Genomic DNA, 24,170 nt, shown 5'->3' on the forward strand with positions numbered 1-24,170 from the left:
CGAGAATTTGGGAAACTGAGCTCTAACTGTGCTGTGTTTTTTTGTTACAAATGGGAAGTTTTGAGATTCACCAGCGGAAAGAATGTTGCTGAAGTTACTTTGAAGAATAGGCTATTGAAAGTTCTTCACTCTGTTTTAAACTCGTAGTTTATCTGAGCTGGGAACTTTGGCTGTACAAGCCGAGGGCCCAAGACTTGCAAATATCCTGCTTCAGATTAACAGCCCGCCGTTTGACAAAAATTGGAAGCAAAATTAATTGAGCGGCCGCATGTGTAACTCATGATTGGAAGAATAACTCTTTATTTTATTTTTATTTAAGAACGGAAATACTATCGAGAGATTCTCATTGACAAGAATTGATGGTGTCCATCAGAACAAGGGAAATGTTCACAAAACTGGGTTTACCGCTGGATTTATTGACGGTTCTGTTGGTGATCTTCAAGGGGATCGCTTCATGTCCCACCACACAGGAGTAAGAAGTGCCACTGGCCCATTCCTCGGCTGTAATGGATAGCAGGCTGTACATGAAGAAGGTTCTGCTGCCGTTCTCCGCCTTCACCTCCGTGTTCTTGTAAATGCCGAAATTCACCGGCTTATCATTGACGGTCCACTTGATGAAGATCTCGCGGGGGGAGAAACCTCTCACTAAGCAGGTGAGGCTGACCAACCTCTGAGCAGAGACTTCTTCTGCCGAGGGCAGGAGGACAGACACTGCCGGTTCCCGTAGATCTTTCACTGTAAAACAGTTACAATAAAGGCCAATGAACTGGAAAGTTCCATAGACAACACAATTAGAGGTTAGTTATGAGATAAATGTGATTTGCGCTAAATTTCAATGGATTTCCTTTTCCCCCTCTGTGGCCTGTCCAGTTTTTTAGCCCGGTGAAGATGGGGATGCAAACCTTCTCTCTGGGAGCTTGAAGAGTTTTATTAGAAAATGACTTTGAAAGCACTGCAAAGAAATAGGCCATTCGAACAAATGATCGAGGCTGGCCTTTATGCTCCATAGGAACTTCCTCCTAACATACTCTGTCTATACCTCATAACATATCCTTCTATTTGTATCTCCATCATGCATTTATATAACTTCCCCTTAAAATGCATCATCTCAGGTCCCGGAGCATTTAGTTCGTGGAGTGAACATTTGATTATCAGGATAATCTATAAAACAGTTAAAAAAAACTAATTGGCCCTTGCACAAGCACCGGAAATAGTGACAGCGTGTCACTTGTTGCTACAACCTCCCCACTCACCCTTTTCCTTGTGGATGGAACCTCTTATAGGAGTCGGCATTTCGTGATGACTCACCACGCAGTAGAACACATCCCCTCTCAGCCAGGCTTGTGTTGAGATGTTTAAGTTGCTGATCACGCTGTTGGGATGCTCTCCCGGTTGGAGGGAAATCTCTGATTTCAAATTCTCCTGCTCTTGAGTCCAGGACACGGTGACGCCATAAGGAGCATCAGACACAATGCAGGTTAGGGTCACCGTCGCCTCCAGTAAGACATGTTCTAGTGACGGTTGTGGAAGAGTGACTTTTGTATGTGTGCACGAAGATGCATCTGTGAAGCAGAAATGAAATTCACGATAAGCTTCATCTTCAGAGTCAGGCCACCAGTATTCGTCCTTCACTCTCTCCAGGAGCATAAATCCAATTAGAGATATCAATCTCACGCTGATGATTAAACACCATCGTTATTGGAAGGACCACAAATTGGCAATGATGTTAAGAAACCCTTTAACATTTCCAACGTCGACAGATTCTTGTGCCCGAACGCGTTTCCGCTCGGTATAATGGCTCCACCACTTGGGCCAAGAGCTCTACATGAAAATTACAATAGTTCAAAACGAGTGCCAAATCAAAACCATGAATTTACATGCAGCAGGAAACAAATTCATTTTCTAGTGTCTTGTGATTTTGGGGGCGGTGAAAATGTGCAGCATCCAGTTGCAGCCCACCATCAGAGGAGCAGTGAAAGGTCGGCTAAATGGAGTTTGAAGGGGTATTTTTTCGTGGGTTATAATTTGCAATATCGATGTGAAGTAGTTTGTTTATCTATATCATTACTGAGCGTTCCTGTCTGTTTCGAGAGTGTCAGCTGGAAATATAACCGCAGGGCAGAACTGGAGTAGGCCACTCAGCCCATCCTGCCTGCCATCTTTCAAATGGAACATGACCTGCTCTGCACCTTAACATTATATACCCGCCTTTTGTGTCTCACCCATAATGACCTTGCCTAACAAATGTTTATCATTTGCAGTTTTGAAACATTCACTTGACCCTTAGCCTCAACAGCGTTTTGTAGAAGAGTGTTCCAGATTTAAACAACCCTTTGTGTGAAAGAATCCTTCCTGACATCTTCCCTGAACGGCCTACCTCTCCGTTTAGTATTATGTCTGTTGTTCTGAACTGCCGCACCAGAGGAAATTGTTTATTCTATCTACCATATCAGTTCCATTTATCAACTTAAACACCTCAATTAGATCACCTTTAACTTCCATATTCAACGTAATATAAGCCTATTCTGTGCAACCTGTCTGCACAATTTATCCATCTTTGCCCCGATATGATTCGTCTTAATTTGCAGTGCAACCCCTCTAAAGCCAGTGTATCCATCCTGAGGTGCAGTCCCCAGAACAGAACACAATATTCTAAATAGGGCAGATGCCCTTTCTAGTACTGGGCCCTGAGACAGTTACAAGCAATGGATTGCAGACACCTACTGTCGCTCCGAATATGATCATGCAACCCAGGATAAAGCTGAAAAAAGAGAAACTTGCTCACAGTCTGGCATCAGAGGAAAGGGCAACTTTTGCTAAAGTGATGGAGTCATGAACCATGAGGAATCTAGAGTCAGACTTACACTGAAAGGAAACAATGATTGGAAATGAGAAATAATTTTGTGCTTTTTAATAATTCCTATAAAAGCCCTAACTGAGATCAGCGCTCAGATTGATTTGGAAATTCACTAGATTGTATCTCTTACCGTGAGATCTGGTAATGTTTTGGGTTTGGGTGTACCCTTGATGAGAAACCTGGCAGGTATAGACCGAGCGGTCGAACCATTCCTCGGCGGGGAATATTAGCCGACTGGTCATTGAGAAGTTCCTGTTAACTTTAAAGACAGGAGAGGTGACGATGTGCGAATCCATGACTTGTCCATTCTTCAGCCAATTAACCGACACTTCCCTTGGGCGGAAATCGTTGATTAAACACACAGCGGTTGCAGATCTGCTTCTGGCGATTTCTTCAATTGAACTCATGGTAAGGAAAACACTTGGATGATGTACCACACCATCTGCAAGAAAATACATTTAATTGGGATTATTTGTTGCAGTCCAAACAATTAAGAACTGTGAAGCGATTTTTAACAAAGAATCTACAACGCAGGAGCAGACCGTTCGGCCCAACAAGGTCGATGTTTATGACCCAATGAGTCTTATATCGCCCTGCTTCCTCTCCCTCGTGTACTTATCTTGATCCCCCTGAAACTCATCTATGTTATTCGCCTCAGGTACTCCATGTGGTCGCGACTTCCACATTCTACCAACTCCCTGGGTAAATAAGCTTCTCCTGATTTAACTATTGGATTTATTGGGAATAATCTTTCATTGACGGCCCCTGGTACCGGGCTTCTCCTCAAGCAAAAATATGTTCTCTTCTACTAACCTTTCAAACCCCTTCATAATTTTAATCCCTCTATTCTCCCACCCTCAGCCTTCCCTTTTCTAGAGAAAAGAACCCCAGCCGGTGCAATTACTTTTGTCAATTACAATTTTTTAGTTGCGCTGTCGTACTTGCCAATATTTTTTGTGTACTTCTCCAGTGCCTCTGTATAATTCTTATAATATGGAAACCAGCAGTATGCACATTACACTTAATATGATCTGGAGATTAGAGCTGTGTACAGTCCTCTAAATGTGAGATTGAGCCCAGAGTGTGGGGCGTTCGAGTCCAGCGGGGGGCAAAGGTCGAGCCCAGCGGGCGGGCGGGGGTCGAGCCCAGCGAGAGGCAGCGTTAAATGCCGAGCGAGGGGCGTCGAGCGAACCCAGCGGGGAGTGGTGTTGGAGCCCAATTTGGAGTTGGTGTTCTAGCCCAGCGGGAGCGACGTTCGAGACCAGCGGGTAGCGGAGATCAAGCCCAGCGAGGGGTGGCACAGATTTAACAACGGCCGGACCGTGGCCCAGTAGTGGAACGGCTAATATAACATCAGAGCAGTCGGGGCTCAGGAGCTCCATCGCATATAACATCAGAGGGGTCGTGGCCCAGCAGCGGTACAGCGTTTAACAGCGTTGAATTCGTGGCCCAGGGGCGGCGCAGGATCTAAAAACAGTGGCGACGTGGCCCAGGTGTGGTGCAGCACAGAATAACAGAGGAGTTGTAGCGCAGCATTTAACAACAGCGGGATCGGGACACATGGGATGCGCAACCATGCTTGGTCTGCAGTCAACTTGGTTAATCCTTGCCACTGGACCAAGACCTAGCTCTGTCAAAGCCGTGTGGTGGCTGGTGTGCAACTGTCGCTACACGTTAACAAATCCACGCACAGGCATCTTCCACCCTTTAAGATATAACACATGTGAGCCCATTCACTTTGGTGTGAAGTGCGTCATCCTCGTCACGAGGGTCTGCCTAATAGTAGTAAATGTGATATGGAGACCAGAACTCAGCACAGTACAGTGTGTGACATGGAGACACAACTCTAATCAGTACGGTAAGTGTGACATGGAGACAAACATGTAATCAGTACTCTAAGTGAGATACAAGACCAGAACTGAGCACATTGCTCCAAATGTGATATTAAGACCAGACCTATAATCAGTACACTCAGAGTGATATGGGGACCAGAACTGCGCACAGTGCTCCAAGTAAGGATTAGGAGCAGTACTCCCAGTGTGACATGGAGACCAGAACTGTGCACTCTAAGTCTGGTTTAAGGAAGCTGTATAGAAAACAATATAACTTCTCTGGTTATCACAGTTTGCATCCCTGTATTGCAAAACACTCGCCTGGCATTTTGATGTTCCAGACTGACCCATTTCGTCGAAGCTCGCAGTAGATTGTGCTGCTTCCCACCTCTGACTCGGTAATGGTTAACTGGCTGCTCAGGATGTAGGCTCCTTTCTTATTGAGCAGTGAAGGGTAGGTCTTCAATCCAGTGGTGATTTGCTCTTTATCTTTCCTCCAGGAAAGGCTGGTGATTTCCGGGGAGTAGTCCATTGCCAAACACCCGTAGGTGATGGGGCCATCGATGTTGGATTGGTCACAGGAGGAGTGCAGGCCGTAGAGTATGGGTGCAGACGGTGTCGCTGAGAAAGAATGGCCAATTGGACAAGTTAGAATCTGCAATCACTGCTTATAAGGTAACCAAACATCGCGAAATTTGACTGCAGAATGAACTAATTCCATCATTTGGTGTTCAAAACCTAAATCAGCATTTAAGTTTCTGTGAGTTGTGTGACCTGATGTGAAACGCCTCCATGTAACTCCAATCTTGTAAATAAGACACGTCACGAGTCTTAAATGGGCATACTGTCCAGGAGAGGCCTTTGTACCGAGGGAATGCAAGAATATGGTATCGAGGAGTTCCTCCAGCTCTTGATCTCCTCTTAAGCAACACTTCCCTCAATCTCCAACCATTTTAAGATTAGATTCGTTCATATCCTGTGCACTGAGCTCCTCCCCACATCCTTTTGCTATCAGCGTCTTATTATCAGCACAGAACAAGACCATTCAACGATAGCAAAATATAGCCACCTCTGCATTTTACGATGCTGCATTAAAACTTACCATCTAGGCAAGCATTTGTTCAACTCTCAGAATCACTAGCAGCCATACTGATGAAAAATTCACATCTCATTTTGTGGCTGGATGCTAGATTGTATCTGCTTACGCCCCTATGAATCATCTTGGGTCGTTTAACTCGGTTAAAGGCGCAATATAAATGCAAGTTGTTGTTTTCAGGAGATACACTTCTTTCAATAGCAGCAGGGTTAGTTCTCCTAACCACACAACTCATACACCTAGATGCCGGCATGTTTGTGAAGCATGACCCAGAAATATAAGATAACAGAATTTTACAGCAAAAAAGAAGCCTATTGGGCCCATCAGGCCTTTGAAAGATCTCTCCACCAATCCTGTTCTCCTTCCAATTCCCAATCTTCTTCACAATAGTTTAATTTTATCAAGCTATTAAGGATACTGCATGCAGCCATCTTTCTAATAGGACATCCCAGGTCCAAACAGTCCCCTGTGCAGAATAATAGAGTAAAATCTCTCCATGTATTCTATTACTGCTGATTTTCATTCTCTGCTTTTAACTCACCAATTCACTAAACTGGGGAAATATGTTTCCAGAATCCCTTCATAAAACCAATCATAATTCCAACACCGCTCTAGTAGACCTCAGAAAAATGTTCTTTGTTCCCATGACAATAAAAGTCGTTTACAGTAAATAGTTGAAGTCTCTTTAAAATTGAAGTGCATAATATAGCCCCTATTTTTGAATGGGGAACTTTTGCACTGCCTGATTTCTCAGCTTCAAGCTTTAGATGAAATTAGATTAATTCAAGTCTATCTCTTTCCCTCTCAGAATTGGAGGAAGAGCGATGCGATGTGCTTTGTGCTCTATCCCGTGGAACAGATTGGATAACTCCTGCCTTTCCTCCTCCCATTCGCTCAACTAAATTTACAGAATTCAATAGACATGCAAAAGTCTATTATATGGAGTGATGCGCTTTAAACGGTCTATTCCAATTTTCCAAATAGTTCTCCAACATCTCGGTAGTGAGAACAGGGGCTGCCTTCTGGGTCGTTGCAGACAATTCTTGTTGCTGTTTGTTACGAACATAATCTAAACTTCACGATAAGTTTCTACTCTAAATATCTAATATTGGCAATCCATTAGCATTGTAAATCGTTTGTTTATCTGTGGCATCTAGGCACGGAAGGACAAACAGTAATGAACGTGCTTATTGCTGATATGGACAAATCTCGCATGCAGTTTGTGCAGATTACTCAAACAGCTGCGGCTTATTGGTCTGATATTGGACGCTCGATTTTACGTGGGAAGTAACAAAGAGGGTGGATGATGGTTTTGAAGTCGATCTTGGAAGTATAGACTTTCAAGTATCTCATAAAAGACTTATTTGGGAAATAGAAACACATGGGATTAAAAGGGTAGAGATAACTTCGGTACTTAATTTGCTGAGTGAGAGAAGACAGAGAGTAGTGGTGAACGAATGTTTTTTTCTGACTGGAGAGAAGTGGGGTCAACCATGGAACTGTTTTATGACCAGTGCTTTTCTTACTTTATGTATAAATTCCCTGAACGTATCTATAGGGTGCATAGTCTTCAAGTTATTGGATAACGCAACACTTGGCAAAGTAGTACCCAGTGAGCAGGATAGCATTGGACTTCAGGAGGAAAGAGACAGACTGGTGAAATGGGCAGAAATGTGGCTGATGCAAGTTAACGAAGATAAGTAAAAGGGAGAGGAAATATAATCTAACTGGTACTATTTTGTGGGAGTGCAAGAGCAGAGGGACCTGGGGTGCTTATTCACATATCATTGAATGTGACCGCGCAAGTTGATGACACGGTGTATGGGATAATTGGTTTTGTAATCGGGCCATTTTATACAGAAGCGCGCAAGTCATGCTAACCCGTTACAAATCACTGGTTATGCATAGGTGGAGTAGTGTATACAATTCTGACCACCAAATTTAGGAAGATGACAAGACTTGAAATAGGTAGAGAGGAGGTTGGCAATGATGGTACCTGGTTTGAGAAACTTCAGTTATGTCGATGAATTCGAAAAGCTGAGATTGTTCCTGACAGGAGAGAAGGTTAAAGGGGTGACCTTACAGAGGAGTTTGAAATTGTGAGAGGTTTTGTCACAGTAATTAAGGAGAATTGATTTCCTTTGGTGAGTCAGTCGGCAATAAAAGGACACAGCTTTAAAATAATTGGCAAACGATCTACGGGGGAAATTAGGATTTTTTTTCAAAGAAAGAGTTGCAATTTCTGGAATGAACTAGACATCTGGACGTGTAATTGTAGAGAACTCATTTGGAGTGTTACGTGGAAAAAGCTGGGTCTGGAATTTGGACAGCTCTTTCAGAGCCAGTACAGACAAAACGTGCCAAAGATTCTATGCTCTGAGATTCTTAGTTCTCATATGACAGACTGATTGCGAAAGTAAAAACCCATGGGATCCAGGGCAAAGTGGCAAGTTGGATCCCACATTGTGTCAGAGGCATGAAGGAAAGGGTAATGTTTGATAGTTGTTTGTGGGACTGGAAGACTGTTTCCAGTGGGATTCCGCAGGTCCATTGCTTTTTGTGATATATATCAATGATTTGGACTTCAATGTAGGGAGCATGATTAAGACGTTTGCAGATGATACTAAAATAGGCGCCTTTGTGCTTGATAATGAAGCAAAAAGCAGCAGACTGCAGGAGCATATGAATGAACTGGTCAGGTAGGCTGAATAGTGGCAAATGGATTTCAATCCGTGGAAGTGTGAGGTAATGCATTTGCGGAGGGAGAACAAGGCAGGGAAATAAACATTAAATTGCAAGAACCAGGAAGTGTGGAGGAACAAAGAAACCTTGGATTGCAGGTGCATAGATCCTTCAAAGTAGCAGTACAGGTATATAACGTGATGAAGCAGGCATACAAAATAATTGCCTTAATTACTCAGGGATCACATACAAGAGCGGGGAGGTTACGCCTCAACAAATATAGAGAAGGGGATTACGAGGATGTTGCCCAGTCTGGAAAGTTTAAGCTATGAGAAAAGATTGAATAGTCTGCGTTTGTTTTCCATGGAACAGCGGAAACGGAGGGTTGATCTTATTGAGGTGTATATAATTATGATGGGCCTTGATAGAGTGGATAGGAAGGAGCAATTTCCCTTGGCAGAGGGATCAACAACCAAGTGATATCGATTTAACGTAATTGGTAAGCAATTTAGCGGAGGTATGAGGGGAAATTTATTCACCCAGAAGGTGGTGGGGGTCTGGACCTCTTCACTTGAAAGAGTGCTGGAGGCAGAAGACCACATCACATTTTTACGGGTGCTTGGGTGTGCACTTGAAATGATGTAACCTGCAGGACATGGACCGAGAGTTGCAAAGTGGGTTTCAGCTGGATAGCTGGAAAGCCGAAATGGCCTTCTTCTGAGCTATAAATGTCTACGGTGATTCTATGATTCTACTTGAGTCAGTGGAATGAGTTCTCCCATATTTAATTCGAGGAAACGATTCATAATGTTGAACACATCGATCAGATCGATGTTAATTGTTTGTTATAATGCAAGAGTTAATTATAAATAAAGGACCTGAGGAAGTTGACGCAAAGGATTCAGGTGGAAACCATCACACAGCAGATAGACATTCCTTGAACAATACTGGAAAAATCACATTCAGGCCTGTTAAAGTCCATATAATATAGATTAAACCTCCCTTTGCAACGTACTGCCATGCGCTCTATTGTCAAGTCTAGCAAGAAATACATTCTGAGCAAAGCCAATTCTACAAACACTCCTGGTAAGGTAAAATACAGAGTAAAGCTCCCTGTACACTGTCCCATCAGATATTCCCAGGGCAGGTACTGCACGGGATAAACACAGAGTAAAGCTCCCTGTACGCTGTCCCATCAAACACTCCCAGGGCAAGTAGAAGACGCGTTAGATACACATTAAATTCTAACTCTACACTGTCCGATGAAAGACTCATGCGACTGTTACAGCACGGGTTAAATATAGAAGTTCCCTCCACATTGCACAGTGAACAACACCAAGGGAAGGTATGACACGGGTTAGAAACCGATTAAAGCTCCTTCTATAGAAGTGCTTAGGAACTGTTTATTCTGAATATCACAAACTGTTTTCACTGAACCCATTCACGATTCGCCCCATCAAACTTAAATTCAAACTATCGCAATTCTCACAGATAAAACCTTCTGAAATAACTGAGACGAATTGTACTCCATGAAACACGGGAGGCACCTTTAAAACCAATTAGGAGGACTCCTGATTCTCATACAGAAACATAGGCGCACAAAAACGGAGCAGGCAGAAACCGTGCACCAATCGTGTTCTCAGCAGATACATCGGTCCATTCTGTCAAGTTTATTAAACTGATTTCTAATTGATCTCTTCTCAATTTGCGACCATCTCAGGTCTGCACGTACTTTGAAATTAAACTGATATTAATTTGGAAAACATCGCTTCGACTTCCAGTTGTTTCTCTCTCCCTGTCTATAACCTTATAAGCCGTGGAAGATTTATTTTCCCTGAAAACAAATTATATCAGAGTTTCAGAAATCTGGAGAAATTAATATTTAAAATCGATTACCCACAGGTTTAAGATAAGTTCATAACTAATTATAACCTTTAAAATCATCGACGCATCGATCATTAAAACCTGCAGCGACAATTTATTGACCTGAGCACGACGGAGTAATACATGTATAGTGTCCTCAATTAATATTAGACATAATTTAGCATTCTCGCCAGCATTGAAATTTTGGAGTAACTGTAATCTTGTCCACTGTACAACACAATTCTTGAAGGTCGTTTATCTTCAATAAATTGGCACTGATATTATACTTTAAGACAACATTGATGTTAGCTGATGTTATACTGAATTATAATAACATTAGTTATTATTTATTTTAATCCTATTTCTAATTGTTACCTTGTGAACAATTACGGTTTTACTTAAATTAACATGGCACTTATAAATATTAAAATGTTATGAATCATATTAATAGTTACAAACATTCAGATAAATATATTATTTTTACTTAAATTACATTCAATAAGTTAAAATGGTCACTAGTTCCAACACATTCCCGCTCTCTATATAAACACTTGTAAACTGCATGTTTAGGTTATGATACAACATAAACTCCATATTTTCTCAGACTGCATTCCACATAATGGATTTAGGAGTGGACTATTTTAAATAGTTCGAATTCTGGGCCTGGTTAGATCTCACTGACTACCGATGAGCTGTAACGCTGTGTGTTTACTAAATCAGGGCCCTTCTGTTTAAAAATTACCCTCAATCTTAATTATGAAATAATATTTTATGAAGTGAAAGGCAAGAGGCAATCAGTAAGAGAGCCCCGGCTGTTTAATAACACAGTCAATCTTTTATATTATACTCCCGTAATTAACACAATGCCCTTAAATGAATTAAATAAATTCTCCTATTTATTGAAACTACGTTCGAGACCGATCAAAAAATAACTGGCGGGGAACAAATCATTCAGACCATGTGCGACACTGAAATGCAATGAGCAAATGGAGGAGAAATTGTGTTGAACAAGTTAACATGAATGCGAATTAAATATAACTCTCAGTAATAATCTGTTCACCGTCTATAATTATATCCCGTGTGCAGCACAGCTATGGGGGATAGGATGTTGTTATTCAATTCAAAAATAACATTGACCTTTTGTATATAAATGAATATGCTTAAATTTCAAGGGGTGATGTGCCTGTTTCCAGCCTTACTCAATCTGCACCTTCCTGGAATTTCAATGGTAATGTGCCTGTCTCCAGCCTTACTCAATCTGCATCTTCCTGGAATTTCAATGGGTTATGTGCCTGCCTCCAGCGTTACTCAATCTGCACCTTCCTCGAATGTCAATGGGTTATGTGCCTGTCTCCAACCTTACTCAATCTGCACCTTCCTTGAATTTCAATGGGTTATATGCCTGTCTCCAGCCTTACTCAATCTGCACCTTCCTTGAATTTAAATAGAATCATATGAACAATGCTTTGACTGCCAGCGAGAACGAAATGCAATGAGCAAAATAGAAAAGAGATTTTGTTGATCAATTTAACATGAATGATAATTAAATATATCTCCCAGTTGGAATCTGTTCACTGTTTATAATGTTATCTCGTGTTCAGCACAGCTATGGAAGGCAGGATGTTGTTATTCAATTCACGATCTTACTAGTGATTTCAGGTTAGTTTAGTGATCATTGGCTCGCTATCAAAAAACAAATAATACGGGCGAAATTACATGGTTTCGGCTGAACCATAAGAATATAATAAGACGACATATTTATGACATTTACAAACTGCAATTTACAACTCGCATGTAATTGATAACCTGCGTAAAACATAGAGATAACAATTAATTATAAACATTTACATTTTTATCTCATTAAACTGTGGTGGAATCAGTCCGCCATTAATAAAATAATTTCAAACGTAACCAGACATTGTCTCCATGCTCTTAAATTTTCCGTTCACGTTAATTGAGACCAGTGCACAGCAGAATTGTTGAAGGCGAATCATGTTTAATGCATTAATATTAATGCTGTACTAAATGTAGTGATACTGGGCAATATTACCGCATTATAATAGTTTGAGTGATATTAATTCAACTATATTTAAAGTTGCACATTTTTAGTTGAATATTTCGTAATTACAGTAACATTTCACGTCTGTGTGCACCTTAAACCATAGATTAATAGTTGAATCTGTAATTATCACTTAAATAAACAGATGGAGTCAATTATTTGATTTATAAAACCTACTTGTTGTCTGCCTAGAATAAACTTTCAAACAGTTTAAAATGAATCATAAAAACATTTAGCAGTTCGATGTCACTGAGCTTAAACATTGCACGCACAAAAGCCAAACACTTTTACAAAGCTTAGTTATCCCAATTCACCCAGCCGTACACTCTGCTAAGCAGATAAATAGCAAATCACAGCACTGAGGGGCTGAATCCCGCAACTGGACACCTTGTGAAGAAGCAGCTTAACTCTATAAACCATTTCAGGATAATCTGATGTAACTTTGCCAAAAGGAACCTCATTACAGAATCCACTGAACGCGTCTATCACTGAACGAATTAATTATTGAATTAAGCAGAAATATAAAATAATGACAGCAGATTTGTGAGTAAATGGATCATGCTTAATAAATTGATATTGATATAGGATATTGTTGTACTATTGCATGCTATTACTACAATATAATAATTTAATTTATGTTAATTTAAAGCTGTTTCAAGCTACTAAATTGTTAATTCAGTGGTTATTACCAACAGTAAAATTTCACGTTTTAAATATGACCGATAGTGAACATTAGATTATTCGATAACAATGGTAAATATCTGAAATAAAAGATGATTAAAGTATCTGAAGATTATTTTTGACTGCTAAAGCTGTCTGTGTTTTGCCTAAAATCTTATTTCAAACAAATGGAAGCATAATATTGATATTTGGTCAGAAAAACTGAACTAATTAGATGTCACAGGAGTAATCATTGCAGAAATTCCAAAACATTTAACAGCCATTGGGCATTAAAAGTAACCCAAGTGCACATTCCGATCAACAGATAATCACCAAATCACATTAATCAGGGGCTCAATCGCTCGCCATCATTTTCTGTGGAGAAGCAGTCTAGTTCCACAAACGCATTGAAGCAGGATCACATGAAACATTGCGGAAAATCTCAATACATAACCCAGCGAAACCAAGTTTCAGTGAATGAATGAATTATTGAAATAAATAGAAATATAAAATAAATACACAAATTCAACAGTTACCCAATGAGTGTATGATTTTTTTTACCTGCAGTCACTGTCACCATGGTCCCCTGTCCCCACTCCGCGAGAGAGTACCAGCCAACATCTCTTCCACAGTAATAGATGGCGGTGTCTTCGGTCCTCAGATTCTTCATATCCAACGTAAAGATACTGTTTGAAGTGTCTTTCCATGCACTAAATCTGCTCTCAATCTCTGGGGCATAATACTTGTTCGATGGACTGTTGAAGTAAACCAGCCACTCCAGCCCCTGTCCAGGAACCTGGCGGACCCAGCTCATCCAGTCGCTGCCAAGACTGAGCCCGCTGGATTTACAGTTCAAAGTCAGGGAGCCTCCGGGAATCCTGGTCTCTGCCTCGGGCTGAGTCAACACCACATCCGACTGGGCACCTGTGAAAATAATCAAAATACCCAGAAGATTAATCCTCGAGAAATGATTCCTGACTCAGTAATATTCCAGAGAGAGGCTAAGACTGAGACATTAACATTGAGAATCTGGACAATGAAAACTACTCACACGTTAAAAATGCCAGCAAAAGATGAAGAGAAATCGCCGACCTCATTCTCCCGGGAAAGTGTGGGAAATGGTTCAGGCTAGAACTCACTGAGAAAACCCACTCCAGGACTGTTGTATTGCAGTCCCAGTGACTGGCCGTTAAATACCCGGGAGATGGGGGCGATGCTACAGGTACCACCCATTGATTCCTTGATATAGGTGGCTTCTGGATCCACGTCACACCTATTTCCTCACTCCCTTATAGGGGATGTCAATATCGAAATTTTCTTTACATTATCAGGGTCTAACGACACTGCCAGCATGTGTTTCTCCATCTCCCGGTAATTATCCACTCATGCTGTACCAATAAATTATCCCCTGTAATATGAATTCCTTTTTCTTTTTAACTGAATGCGGGAGATGGGTAAAGTGGATCGCCATAGCTATACGATTTAGGTCAAGAGATGAATACAAACCCTGCACATGACATAAGTGTCTCCCATTGCTTTTCTCTAATCACCCCTGAGTCTGGGACCCTAAAACAGTCCTTTATTAAATTAGTTGCAAAATAAGTCCACTTGCCTGATAGTTAAGCAGCGAGTTGTGGAGAAAAATAAGAAGGTGGGGCCCGCCCTCTCCAGTTCAGCATTTTAGGAGAGACGCTGGTGAATCAGATCTGGTAATGCGATCAGAAAACCCCGGCATCCAAATCCTTGCATCTAACTTTAATAGCACCCAAATTTGTAACATACAGGGGTATCAGGAACACAGTCTGTCAGGATTTAGCAGTATGTTACAGAATACTACAGAAATAAATGCTTTATCTCCCGCTGAAACAGTTCTCTACCCATTGGTAGTCGGGCTGAGACGGGTGTTCATGGATCCAAATAAGCCAATATTACATTGCACAGTGCACAACTGCTGATCATTAATAAGGGAGACTTTAGTTTAATCAGGAGCAGAATTATGTAAGAATATTCAACGAAGTGCAGCGGGTTCGAGGTAATGCCACCTTTGTTTTATTTACTTTGCGTTTCCGACTCACCTCATTACAGTGTGGGGTGGGGTCATCAGAAGTTCATGCGGTGCTGAATAAAGGGAATGGATGATCGAGAAATGTCTTTATTTGGAAATAGTTTTAATTAAACACCATATGTAACAATGTATTATTTCCTGATTAAATTTTATAATGTTATGCGCATAGGCTTTATTGAAATTAATTCAGTGGAATTTATACCACATAAAATACATATTTCTTGTACAACTATTTAATATTTTAATGTTCAAATAGTTAAATCCCATCTTTCTGCCATTCTTGTTCACATTCATCTGACCCACACAGTATTTGGCAGCAAACCAGCCGACTGCCGTCAGCGAGGCTCCAACACCCAATGTCATTTACAGGAAGCATCTGGGGTTCTGTGCAGTCTCTCAACGATGTGTTTCCTCACAACTGAGCACTTGGCTGAAAGCCAACTGCAAACCCTTTACATTGTGAATGAGGCCTATTTAGATACAAATCTACCCAGCAACAGTACTGAGTTAAGTTTAATTTATTAGTTGTGTAAATGTGTGTAACTGTTCTCATCTCGCAGGAAAGGAAATATATCCAACATCTGAGACAGCATGTCAGCAGCAGCAATCAGTTGGAGCACATTCCAACACTGCGATAGATAGATAGACAGATAGACAGATAGATAGAGAGATAGATAGACAGATAGATAGATAGATAGATAGATAGATAGATAGATAGATAGATAGATAGATAGATAGATAGATAGATAGACAGATAGATAGACAGATAGATAGAGAGACAGATAGATAGATAGATAACTAAGATCGGCAGACAACACCTCAGAGGTAGGATATATTATGAAATAAATAAGTATGCATGTATGCGAAGATGGATAGTTGGATGCAGCAGTGCAGGTATGATGGATAGTTCTATGCCCGAATATGTTTTTATTAATGGACCGCTGGATGAATAAATGAATGCATAAATGAACGAATGAATGGGGCCTAAACAGTGCTTAATAAAAAGTTAGCACTAATTAATTGCTTTTGTACTCTGCGCCTCCATTAATAAAGGCAAAAATGCAATATTCCTTGTTAAAAGCCTGCTAAGCTTGTGCTGTCACATGCCACCGGACTCCACCATGTCCCTCTGTTCCTGCATACCATTCCAATTGTACATTTCCCAAGGACGATGCAATACAAACAGATATCTGATCTAGTGCAAATTAACAGTTAGGGCCTTGCAACAGCAACATTGTGCAGTGCATTAATAACCGAGATATCGCCCAGAGAAATGTAAACAGTGATCGGGACGAGTGCAGTGATAATTGTGAAAGTGTCTATTGTAATATAAACAGAGACAGGGTCTAGTCTAATATAAACAGCGACAGGGTCTCGTGATACCTAACCAGGGTCCGAGTCTAGTGCAGTAACAACTGAGGCAGGATCTAGTGTAATCTAAATAGAGACATAGAAGCACTGGAGAGCTTGAAGAAAATATTTACAAAGATGGTACCAGTAAGACGAGGTTATACCAATCAGGAAAGGATGTAAAGGCTGGCTGTCTTTCCTCTTGACAATGGAAGGCTTCGGCGTGATCTAATAGCGGTCTTTAAAATTATGAAAGGTTTTGATAGAGTGCTTGCAGAGATTATGTTTCCTCTTGTGGGGAAGAGCAAAAGTAGAGGCAATCAAATATTATGTGGAATTCAGAAGAAACCTCTTTATAAAATCATAGAATCGTTATAGCACGTAAAAGTCCATTCGTCCCGTTGAGTCTGTGACGACTCTCAGCTAGTCCCACACCCCCGGCCTCTTCTCGTAGCCTTGCACGGTTTTATTTCACATACTTATACAATTCCCTTTTGAAAGATAAATTCAGCTTTTCAGGCAGCGCATACCAGATAAGCACTTACTGCATGAAAACGTTTATTGTTATGTCGCAATTTGCTCTTTTGCCAATAACCTTAAATTTGTGTCCTCTCTTTCTGGACGCTTCTAACAATGGGAACAGTTTCCTGCAATTTACTCTGTGCAGACCCCTCAGAGAGTGGTGAGTACTCGCTAGAATGGGGAGCGATTACATTGAAGGGAGGTGAGCTAAGCATATGTGGATTGAAGGGAACAGAGGGTTATGCTGATAGATTTAAATAAGAAAGCGTGGAAGGAAACTGGAGTGGAGCATAAATGCCGGTATGTACTGTGGAGCAGAAGAACCCTTTTCTATGCTGTTTATTCTGCGTAATTCTACATAATATCTATGTAATATTCCCTCTGGTTCTTTAACCATTCATGTTGAATCTCTGAACACTTGTTTATGATTCGTATTCCACTGAAAACGGTATAACATTATATAATCTATCAAAATGCTTCATTATCTTGACCATCTGTATCTCATCTCCCATTAAACTTCAATGACCTTGTTGACTTATTATAAATCTGTTTATATCCCATTTCAGCCTTTTTATGTCCTCCTCACTGTTACTTTCCTACCTAACCTCGTATTGTCAGCAAACTTAAATACATTAAACACGTAACCCTCATCGAAGTCATAATTTTAGTTACTTGTAGAAGCTCTTATTTTTTTGCTATTTTATTCTCATATTGTATTTGCGCTCACTTTATCAATTGCCTGGTCATCTTTTGCTGAATTCTAAAATCTTGCCAATCACTGGGCTTCCGACTCTTTTGGCAACATTCTAAGCCTGTTCGTTTAATCTAATATAACTTTCCCTGTGAGCCACGGTTGGACTATTTTTCCTGAGAGGTTTTTATTCCTTAAGGATGTGTATTTACACTGACGGCTCTGTAAGATGAGGTAAAGGTGAATTTATAACAGTAATGTTGGTCATTTCTCCCTTAATTCGTCCTGATCTCTTGGCCCTCATGTGGTTTGCTGTAAGAAACTCCTCTGGGTGAACGTCACTAACTTCATGCAAGTTATTTGAGTGGAATTATCAATCATTTTTAAAATCACCTCTGGCGCTGTGTAATAGATGTTGTTCATCAGCAGGTGCCGACAGTGAACTTATTTAATCATGAGTCATGATTATTGCTGATATGGCCGAAATTGATGAGCGTATCAGTAACTGCCTGCACTGTCAGAACAAGCAATATAATTTTTATCAATATTAATCACATTCAAATTACTGCTCAGGCAGTCCAAATTCAAGAGAGCATTTATCCTCAGCAATAATCTGAAGCAGAAAAAAAGATTGAATATATTTCAATCCACACCTTAGGAAAGATGTCAACTCCTTGGAGAGGGTGCAAGTAAGATTGACACGAGGGAGAAGGAATTTCCGTTATGTGCATTGTTCTTCGTCGAGAGAAGTTTATGAGGAGAATTAATAGAGGTGTTAAAATTATGAACACGTTGGATAGCATTGAAATATGCTATGGATTCTACCGGCAGGAGTGTCGGTAACCACAGGACACAGATTTAATATAATTGACAAAATAAGTCCAGAGGGAAGATAAGGAGGTTTTTTTACATGGCGAGTTGCAATAATCTGGAATGTATTGCCCGAAAGTGTGGTGGATCCAATTTCAATAAAAACGTTCAAAGAGGGCCAAGGATATATATTGCAAATCGAAAGATGGTCAAGTGAAATATAAACAGAGACAGTCTCTAATGTAATGTAAAGAGAGACAGGATCTAGTGCAGTAATAACTGAGAGTTTTCTAGGGTAATATAAACAGAGACAGCGCCAAAAGTAATAAAAGCAGAGAAATGGTCGAGTGTAATATAAATAGAGGCAGGGTCAAGTGTAATACAAACAGGGACAAGATCTAGTTTAATTTAAAAAGGGACAGGGCCTGGTTTAATTTAAACACAGACAGAGTCTAGTGCGATAATAACTGAGACGGGGGACTGGGAAATTTGAAAATAAACCGAAGAGTGAAAAAAAAAAAGATCATTGACACAAGCAGCCTTAACATTAAATACCGCTCCACAAGCGGTGGGACTCCTGCAGCTGACCCTGTTGTCGCCTGGCGATGCAGCAGGGGTCAGAACCGAAATTTGGACCCACGGCGCTACCGGGTCCTTAAACAGTTGGATGATGTCACGATATTCGGGAGCAGTAAATCGTGGCTCTCGAGATTGCCACGGATGGAAAAATCAATGACAATTTTGTGGGAATCAGTACCCTCGCCGCAACTGATCATCAAGCCAATGCATCAAGCCGATAGCGTCCCATTACTATTCTCCACTCCCCCCATCCAGAGGTGCTGAAGGGAGGGGCAACTGAGGCAAATTTCTCCCGCTTAATCTTACATTAGTACCTGTATAATTTATACTGCATTAGATCCTGTCTCCATTTACATTATATTAGACACTGTCTCAGTTATGACTGCAGCAGAATTTATACTTAGTACAACAGACCCTGTCTCTGTTTATATTACACTAGACCCTGTCTCCGTTTACATTACCCTCAAACCTGTCTCAGCTTTACTGCAATAGAAACTGTCTCAATTTGTATTACACTCAAAGCCGTCTCTTTCAATATGACGGTAGCTCCTGCCCCAGTTCTTATTGCGTTAGATCGTGTCTTTTTTTATATTACACTAGACCCTGCCTGTTTATATTACACTCCAACCTTCTATGTTTATATTACACTGGACCCTGTCTCTGTTTATATTACACTAGACGCTGTCGCTGTTTATATTACACTAGATCATGTAAATGTTTACATCACACTAGATCCTGACTCTATTTATTTTACACTAGTCCCTGTCTCCGTTTTACTGCACTCGACAGTGTTTTCGTTGACATGACATTATACATTTTCACATTTCTTACTGCACTAGACCTGTTCTGTATCTTTATTACACTAGGCTCCTTCTCACTTATTACTGCATTTGACAATGTATGTGTTTATATTAAACGAGAACATGTCCCTGCACATATTGAACAAAACATTGTCGTTGTTTATATTACACGAGACGCTGTCTCTTTGTATATTACACTAGACCCTCTCTCACATATTACTTCACTGGACATTGCCCCAGAAATCGTGGCCTCCCATGTCCGTACGAAATTTCTACAGACCTGGGAAGACATCGTAAATGTCGTTTTCCAGTGCACAATATGCAAGCGCTGAAAAACGGCTTTTCCAATCCGTCAAGCTGGAGATTGAGAGATGATCTACACATCGGGAGCGAGGACACCTGTTTGGGCAAGATTGTGGGATTTATCCATATCTCGCCCAGAAAATGTCCTCAAAAGTCTTGCACGTGAAAAAGCAGGCGCACAAACTACTTTTACAGGCGCAAGTGCTTAAAAACATACACAACTATAATGAAATAAAATTAAATAAACACATTGTATAGTTAGAAACTCTGTCCACTAAGGGAAGATTATTTTATCGCTATTTCCAAAACTCTTTTTAAAAATCGGAAACATTAATAGTAGTTATGTGAGGTCTGTTTGTTTACTTTTTTTTAGTATGTTTTTTTGCAATGAGAACTCTTAGCTACGGAGTTCGCATTGCTATTAATGGGAAAGTAGTGGAATACAGTACCTGATTGGCAGAGTAGTGATACGTGACTGCATCTTCTGTGTGGGAACCCTCCAACGGGAGCATGCTTCACACGCAGGAATAAAAGGCCTCCCCAATGGAAGTGCAGGCTCCTGCCGGACCAACAGATTATTTTGTAGAAATGTTTCTGGGCTGTGGAAACTACCTGCGGGAAGCCTCCGACTGCAATTTGCGGGCCACTGTCTCTGTTCACATTTAACAAGAACCGTCTCTGTTATTACTGCACTAGACCATGTCTCTTTTTTCACTGACTAGACCGTTTCCATGCTTGGATTACACGAGGTGCCGTTTTTGTTTATTACACTGGACACTGTCTCTCTATATATTCCATTCGACCCCGTCTCTATATTGCATTAGACCATGGAGCAATTTATATTACACTTGACCCTGTCTTAATTTATATCACAATAGATCCTTTCTCTGTTTATATTACACTAGGCCTGTCTAAGTTCATATTACACCTGACCGTGTCTGAGTTTAGCTTACGCTAAACCTTGTCTCAGTTGTTACTAACCTGTATCTGCTTATATGACACAAAGCGCTGACTCCATTTAGCTTAAACTATGCCCTGCCACAGTTATTACTGCGCTATATCCTGTCGTTGTTTACAATACGGTAGACCCTGCCTCAGTTATTATTGCACTATACTCTGTCGATGTTTACGTTGCACTAAGCTCTGTCGCAGTTATGACAACACTAGGCACTCTGTTATGTTGCAGTAACACTGCATGAGGCAGAAAAGGCAAAAATACAGCTAAAAATCAACAAGGCTACGGGAGCGGATGGAATCCTTGCTGAGGCACTGAAGTAAGGCGGAGACGCATTACTGGCGCGAATGCACAACATCATATTTCTCATCTGGAGGGAGGAGAACATGCCAGCAAATCATACAGATGCAGTGATCGGAACCATCTTTAAAAACGGAGATATGTCCGACTGCGGCAACTACAGAGGAATCTCCCTGCTATCAACCACTGGGAAAGTCGTCGCAAGAGTCCTCCTCAATCATCTTCTGCCCGTGGTCGACGAGCTCCTCCCAGATTCGCAGTGCAGATTTCCTCCCCTCCGGGGCACAATGGATATGATTTTTGCAGCGCGACAGCTGCTGGAGAAATGCAGCGAACAACGCCAGCCCTTATACATGGCCTTCTTCAAACTTACAAAGGCCTTTGACACTGTCAACCACGAGGGTCTGTTGAGCATCCTCCTCCATTTCGGATGCCCCCAAAATTACGTCACGATACTCCACCTGCTCCATGACGAAATGCAAGACGTGATCCTTACCACCGGATCCATCACAGATCCAATTCATGTCCGGACCGGGATCAAGCAGGTTTGCGTCATCGCCCCAACCCTCTTCTCAATTTTCCTCGTTGCCATGCTCCACCTCATAGTTGATAAGCTCCCCGCTGGAAGTGAGCTGCACTACAGAACCAGTGGGAAGCTACTCAACCTTCGCCGTCTCCAGGCCAGGTCCAAGACCACTCCAACCTCTGTCGTTCAGCTACAGTACACGGACGACGCCTGCGTCTGTGCATACACAAAGGCTGAACTCCAGGACCTAGTCGGCGTATTTACCGAGGCATATGAAAGCATAGGCCTTACGCTAAACATTAGTAAGGCAAAGGTCCTACACCAGCCTGTGCTCACTGCACAGCACTGCACCCCAAACTTCAAGATCCACGGTGTGGACCTGGATAAGGTGGACCACTTCCCCTATTTTGGGAGCCTCCTATCAACAAGAGCAGCCATTGATGATGAGATTCAACACCGCCTCCAGTGCGCCAATGCAGGCTTTGGCTGCCTGAGGAAAAGGGTGTTTGAAGATCAGTCCCTCAAAATTATCACCAAGCTCATGGGGTACACAGCCATAGTAAAACACGCCCTCTGCATGGCTCAGAGTGTAGGTCCATACACAGTAGACACCGCAAGTTGCTGGAGAAATACCAGCAGCGATGTCTCCGCAAGATCCTGAAAATCCCCTGGGAGGACAGACGCACAACCATTAGTATCCTCGTCCAAGCCAACATCCCCAGCATTTAAGCACTGACCAAACTTGATCAGCTCTGCTGGGCAGGCCACATAGTTCGCATGCCAGATACGAGGCTCACAAAACAAGCACTTTACTCAGAACACGTCCATGGCAAACAAGCCAAAGGCGAGCAGAGGAAACGTTACAAGTACACTGTCAAAGCTTCCCTGATAAAGTGCGACATCCCCACTGATTCCTGGGAGTCCTTGGCCATAGACCGCCCTAAGTGGAGGAAGTGCATTCGGGAGGGCGATGAGCTCCTCGAGTATCGTCGCAGAGAGCATGCAGAAATAAAGTGCAGGCAGCGGAAGGAGCATGCGGCAAACCAGGCTCCCTGACCACCCTTTCCCTCAACAACTATCTGTCCTACCTGTGACAGAAACTGTGGTTCACCTATTGGACTGCACAGCCACCTAAGAACTCATCCAAAGTGTGGAACCAAGTCTTCCTCGATCCTGAGGGACTGCCAATGCTGTACCCTACCACTTGTCACATTCCACTGAATCCTGTGTGTGCTTATATTACACTAGACCCTGTCACCGTTATTACTGCACCAGACCCTATCTCTGTTTATATTATACCAAAGCCTGTCTCTCTTTATATTATGCTGGATCCTGTCGCCATTATTACTACACAAGACTCTGTCTAACGTTTTTATTACATCAGGCATTTTATCTTTAAAATAATGCACTTGTCTCAGTTATTACACCACTAAACAATGTTATATTACATTGGACCCTCTATCTGCTTACATTACACTAGACCCTGTCTCAGTCATTACTGGACTAGAAACTATTTCTATTGGTTAGATGTACGTTTGGACGTATGAACGGACGGATGGATGGACTGACAGATGGATGGAACGATGGACGGACGGATGGACGGAGGTAGGACGCAAGGATATTTGGATGGAAGGATGGATGGATGGGTCGATGGATGGACGGGTGGGTAGATGGATAGATCTATATATTTGTCTGTCTGAGAGGATGAAATCATTTTGTTTGCAAGCAAACCTTTCGTTTATTTAATACATTTCAGCATCTGCAGGCAATCAATTTCTAAATGACCTAGTATTATTTCAGTAAAATGTGTGTTGAAATGATGGGCTGAATCTTGTAACAATATTCCAGAGCTGGAGTGGGATTGAAGGAGAGGTCTAAACATGAAAAAGCACACTGCACTTTGCACTGCTTATTATTAATTTATAGTTGTTTTACACCATATCAAATGCTCGCAGTTTTCTTAAGTTAAGATTTTTTTTCTGCCAATATTTTGCAGTTTGCATTTGTTGCATTATACAGAGTCTGGATGGGCTGCCAGTAGACTTTAGTATCTAAAAAGTACACTAACGTCCAGCTGGTTGAGAAAAAATACTGAAAATGTCCACACCTTGTATTTGCTATAATTATACATAACATGTGTGTGTGCGTTTTTGTTTGTATGCACGAAACACGTCATTCTTAATGTTTCTTAGTGCAATTACATAGAGATAAATGATTATC

General features: G+C 41.4%; 1 gene segment (V, D, J or C); it reads right to left on the reverse strand.

Moving 5' to 3' along the window:
* Window positions 1-343: 343 nt before the first annotated feature.
* LOC139235581 (Ig heavy chain C region-like) lies at window positions 344-21,894 on the reverse strand. The segment is given in 6 exon segments: window positions 344-735; window positions 1,254-1,562; window positions 2,988-3,299; window positions 5,005-5,310; window positions 13,611-13,973; window positions 21,798-21,894. Coding segments are annotated over 6 exon segments (1,779 nt in total).
* Window positions 21,895-24,170: the final 2,276 nt, after the last annotated feature.

This window comes from Pristiophorus japonicus, chromosome 23 (genome assembly GCF_044704955.1).
Source record: "Pristiophorus japonicus isolate sPriJap1 chromosome 23, sPriJap1.hap1, whole genome shotgun sequence".
Taxonomy (NCBI): Eukaryota; Metazoa; Chordata; class Chondrichthyes; family Pristiophoridae; genus Pristiophorus; species Pristiophorus japonicus.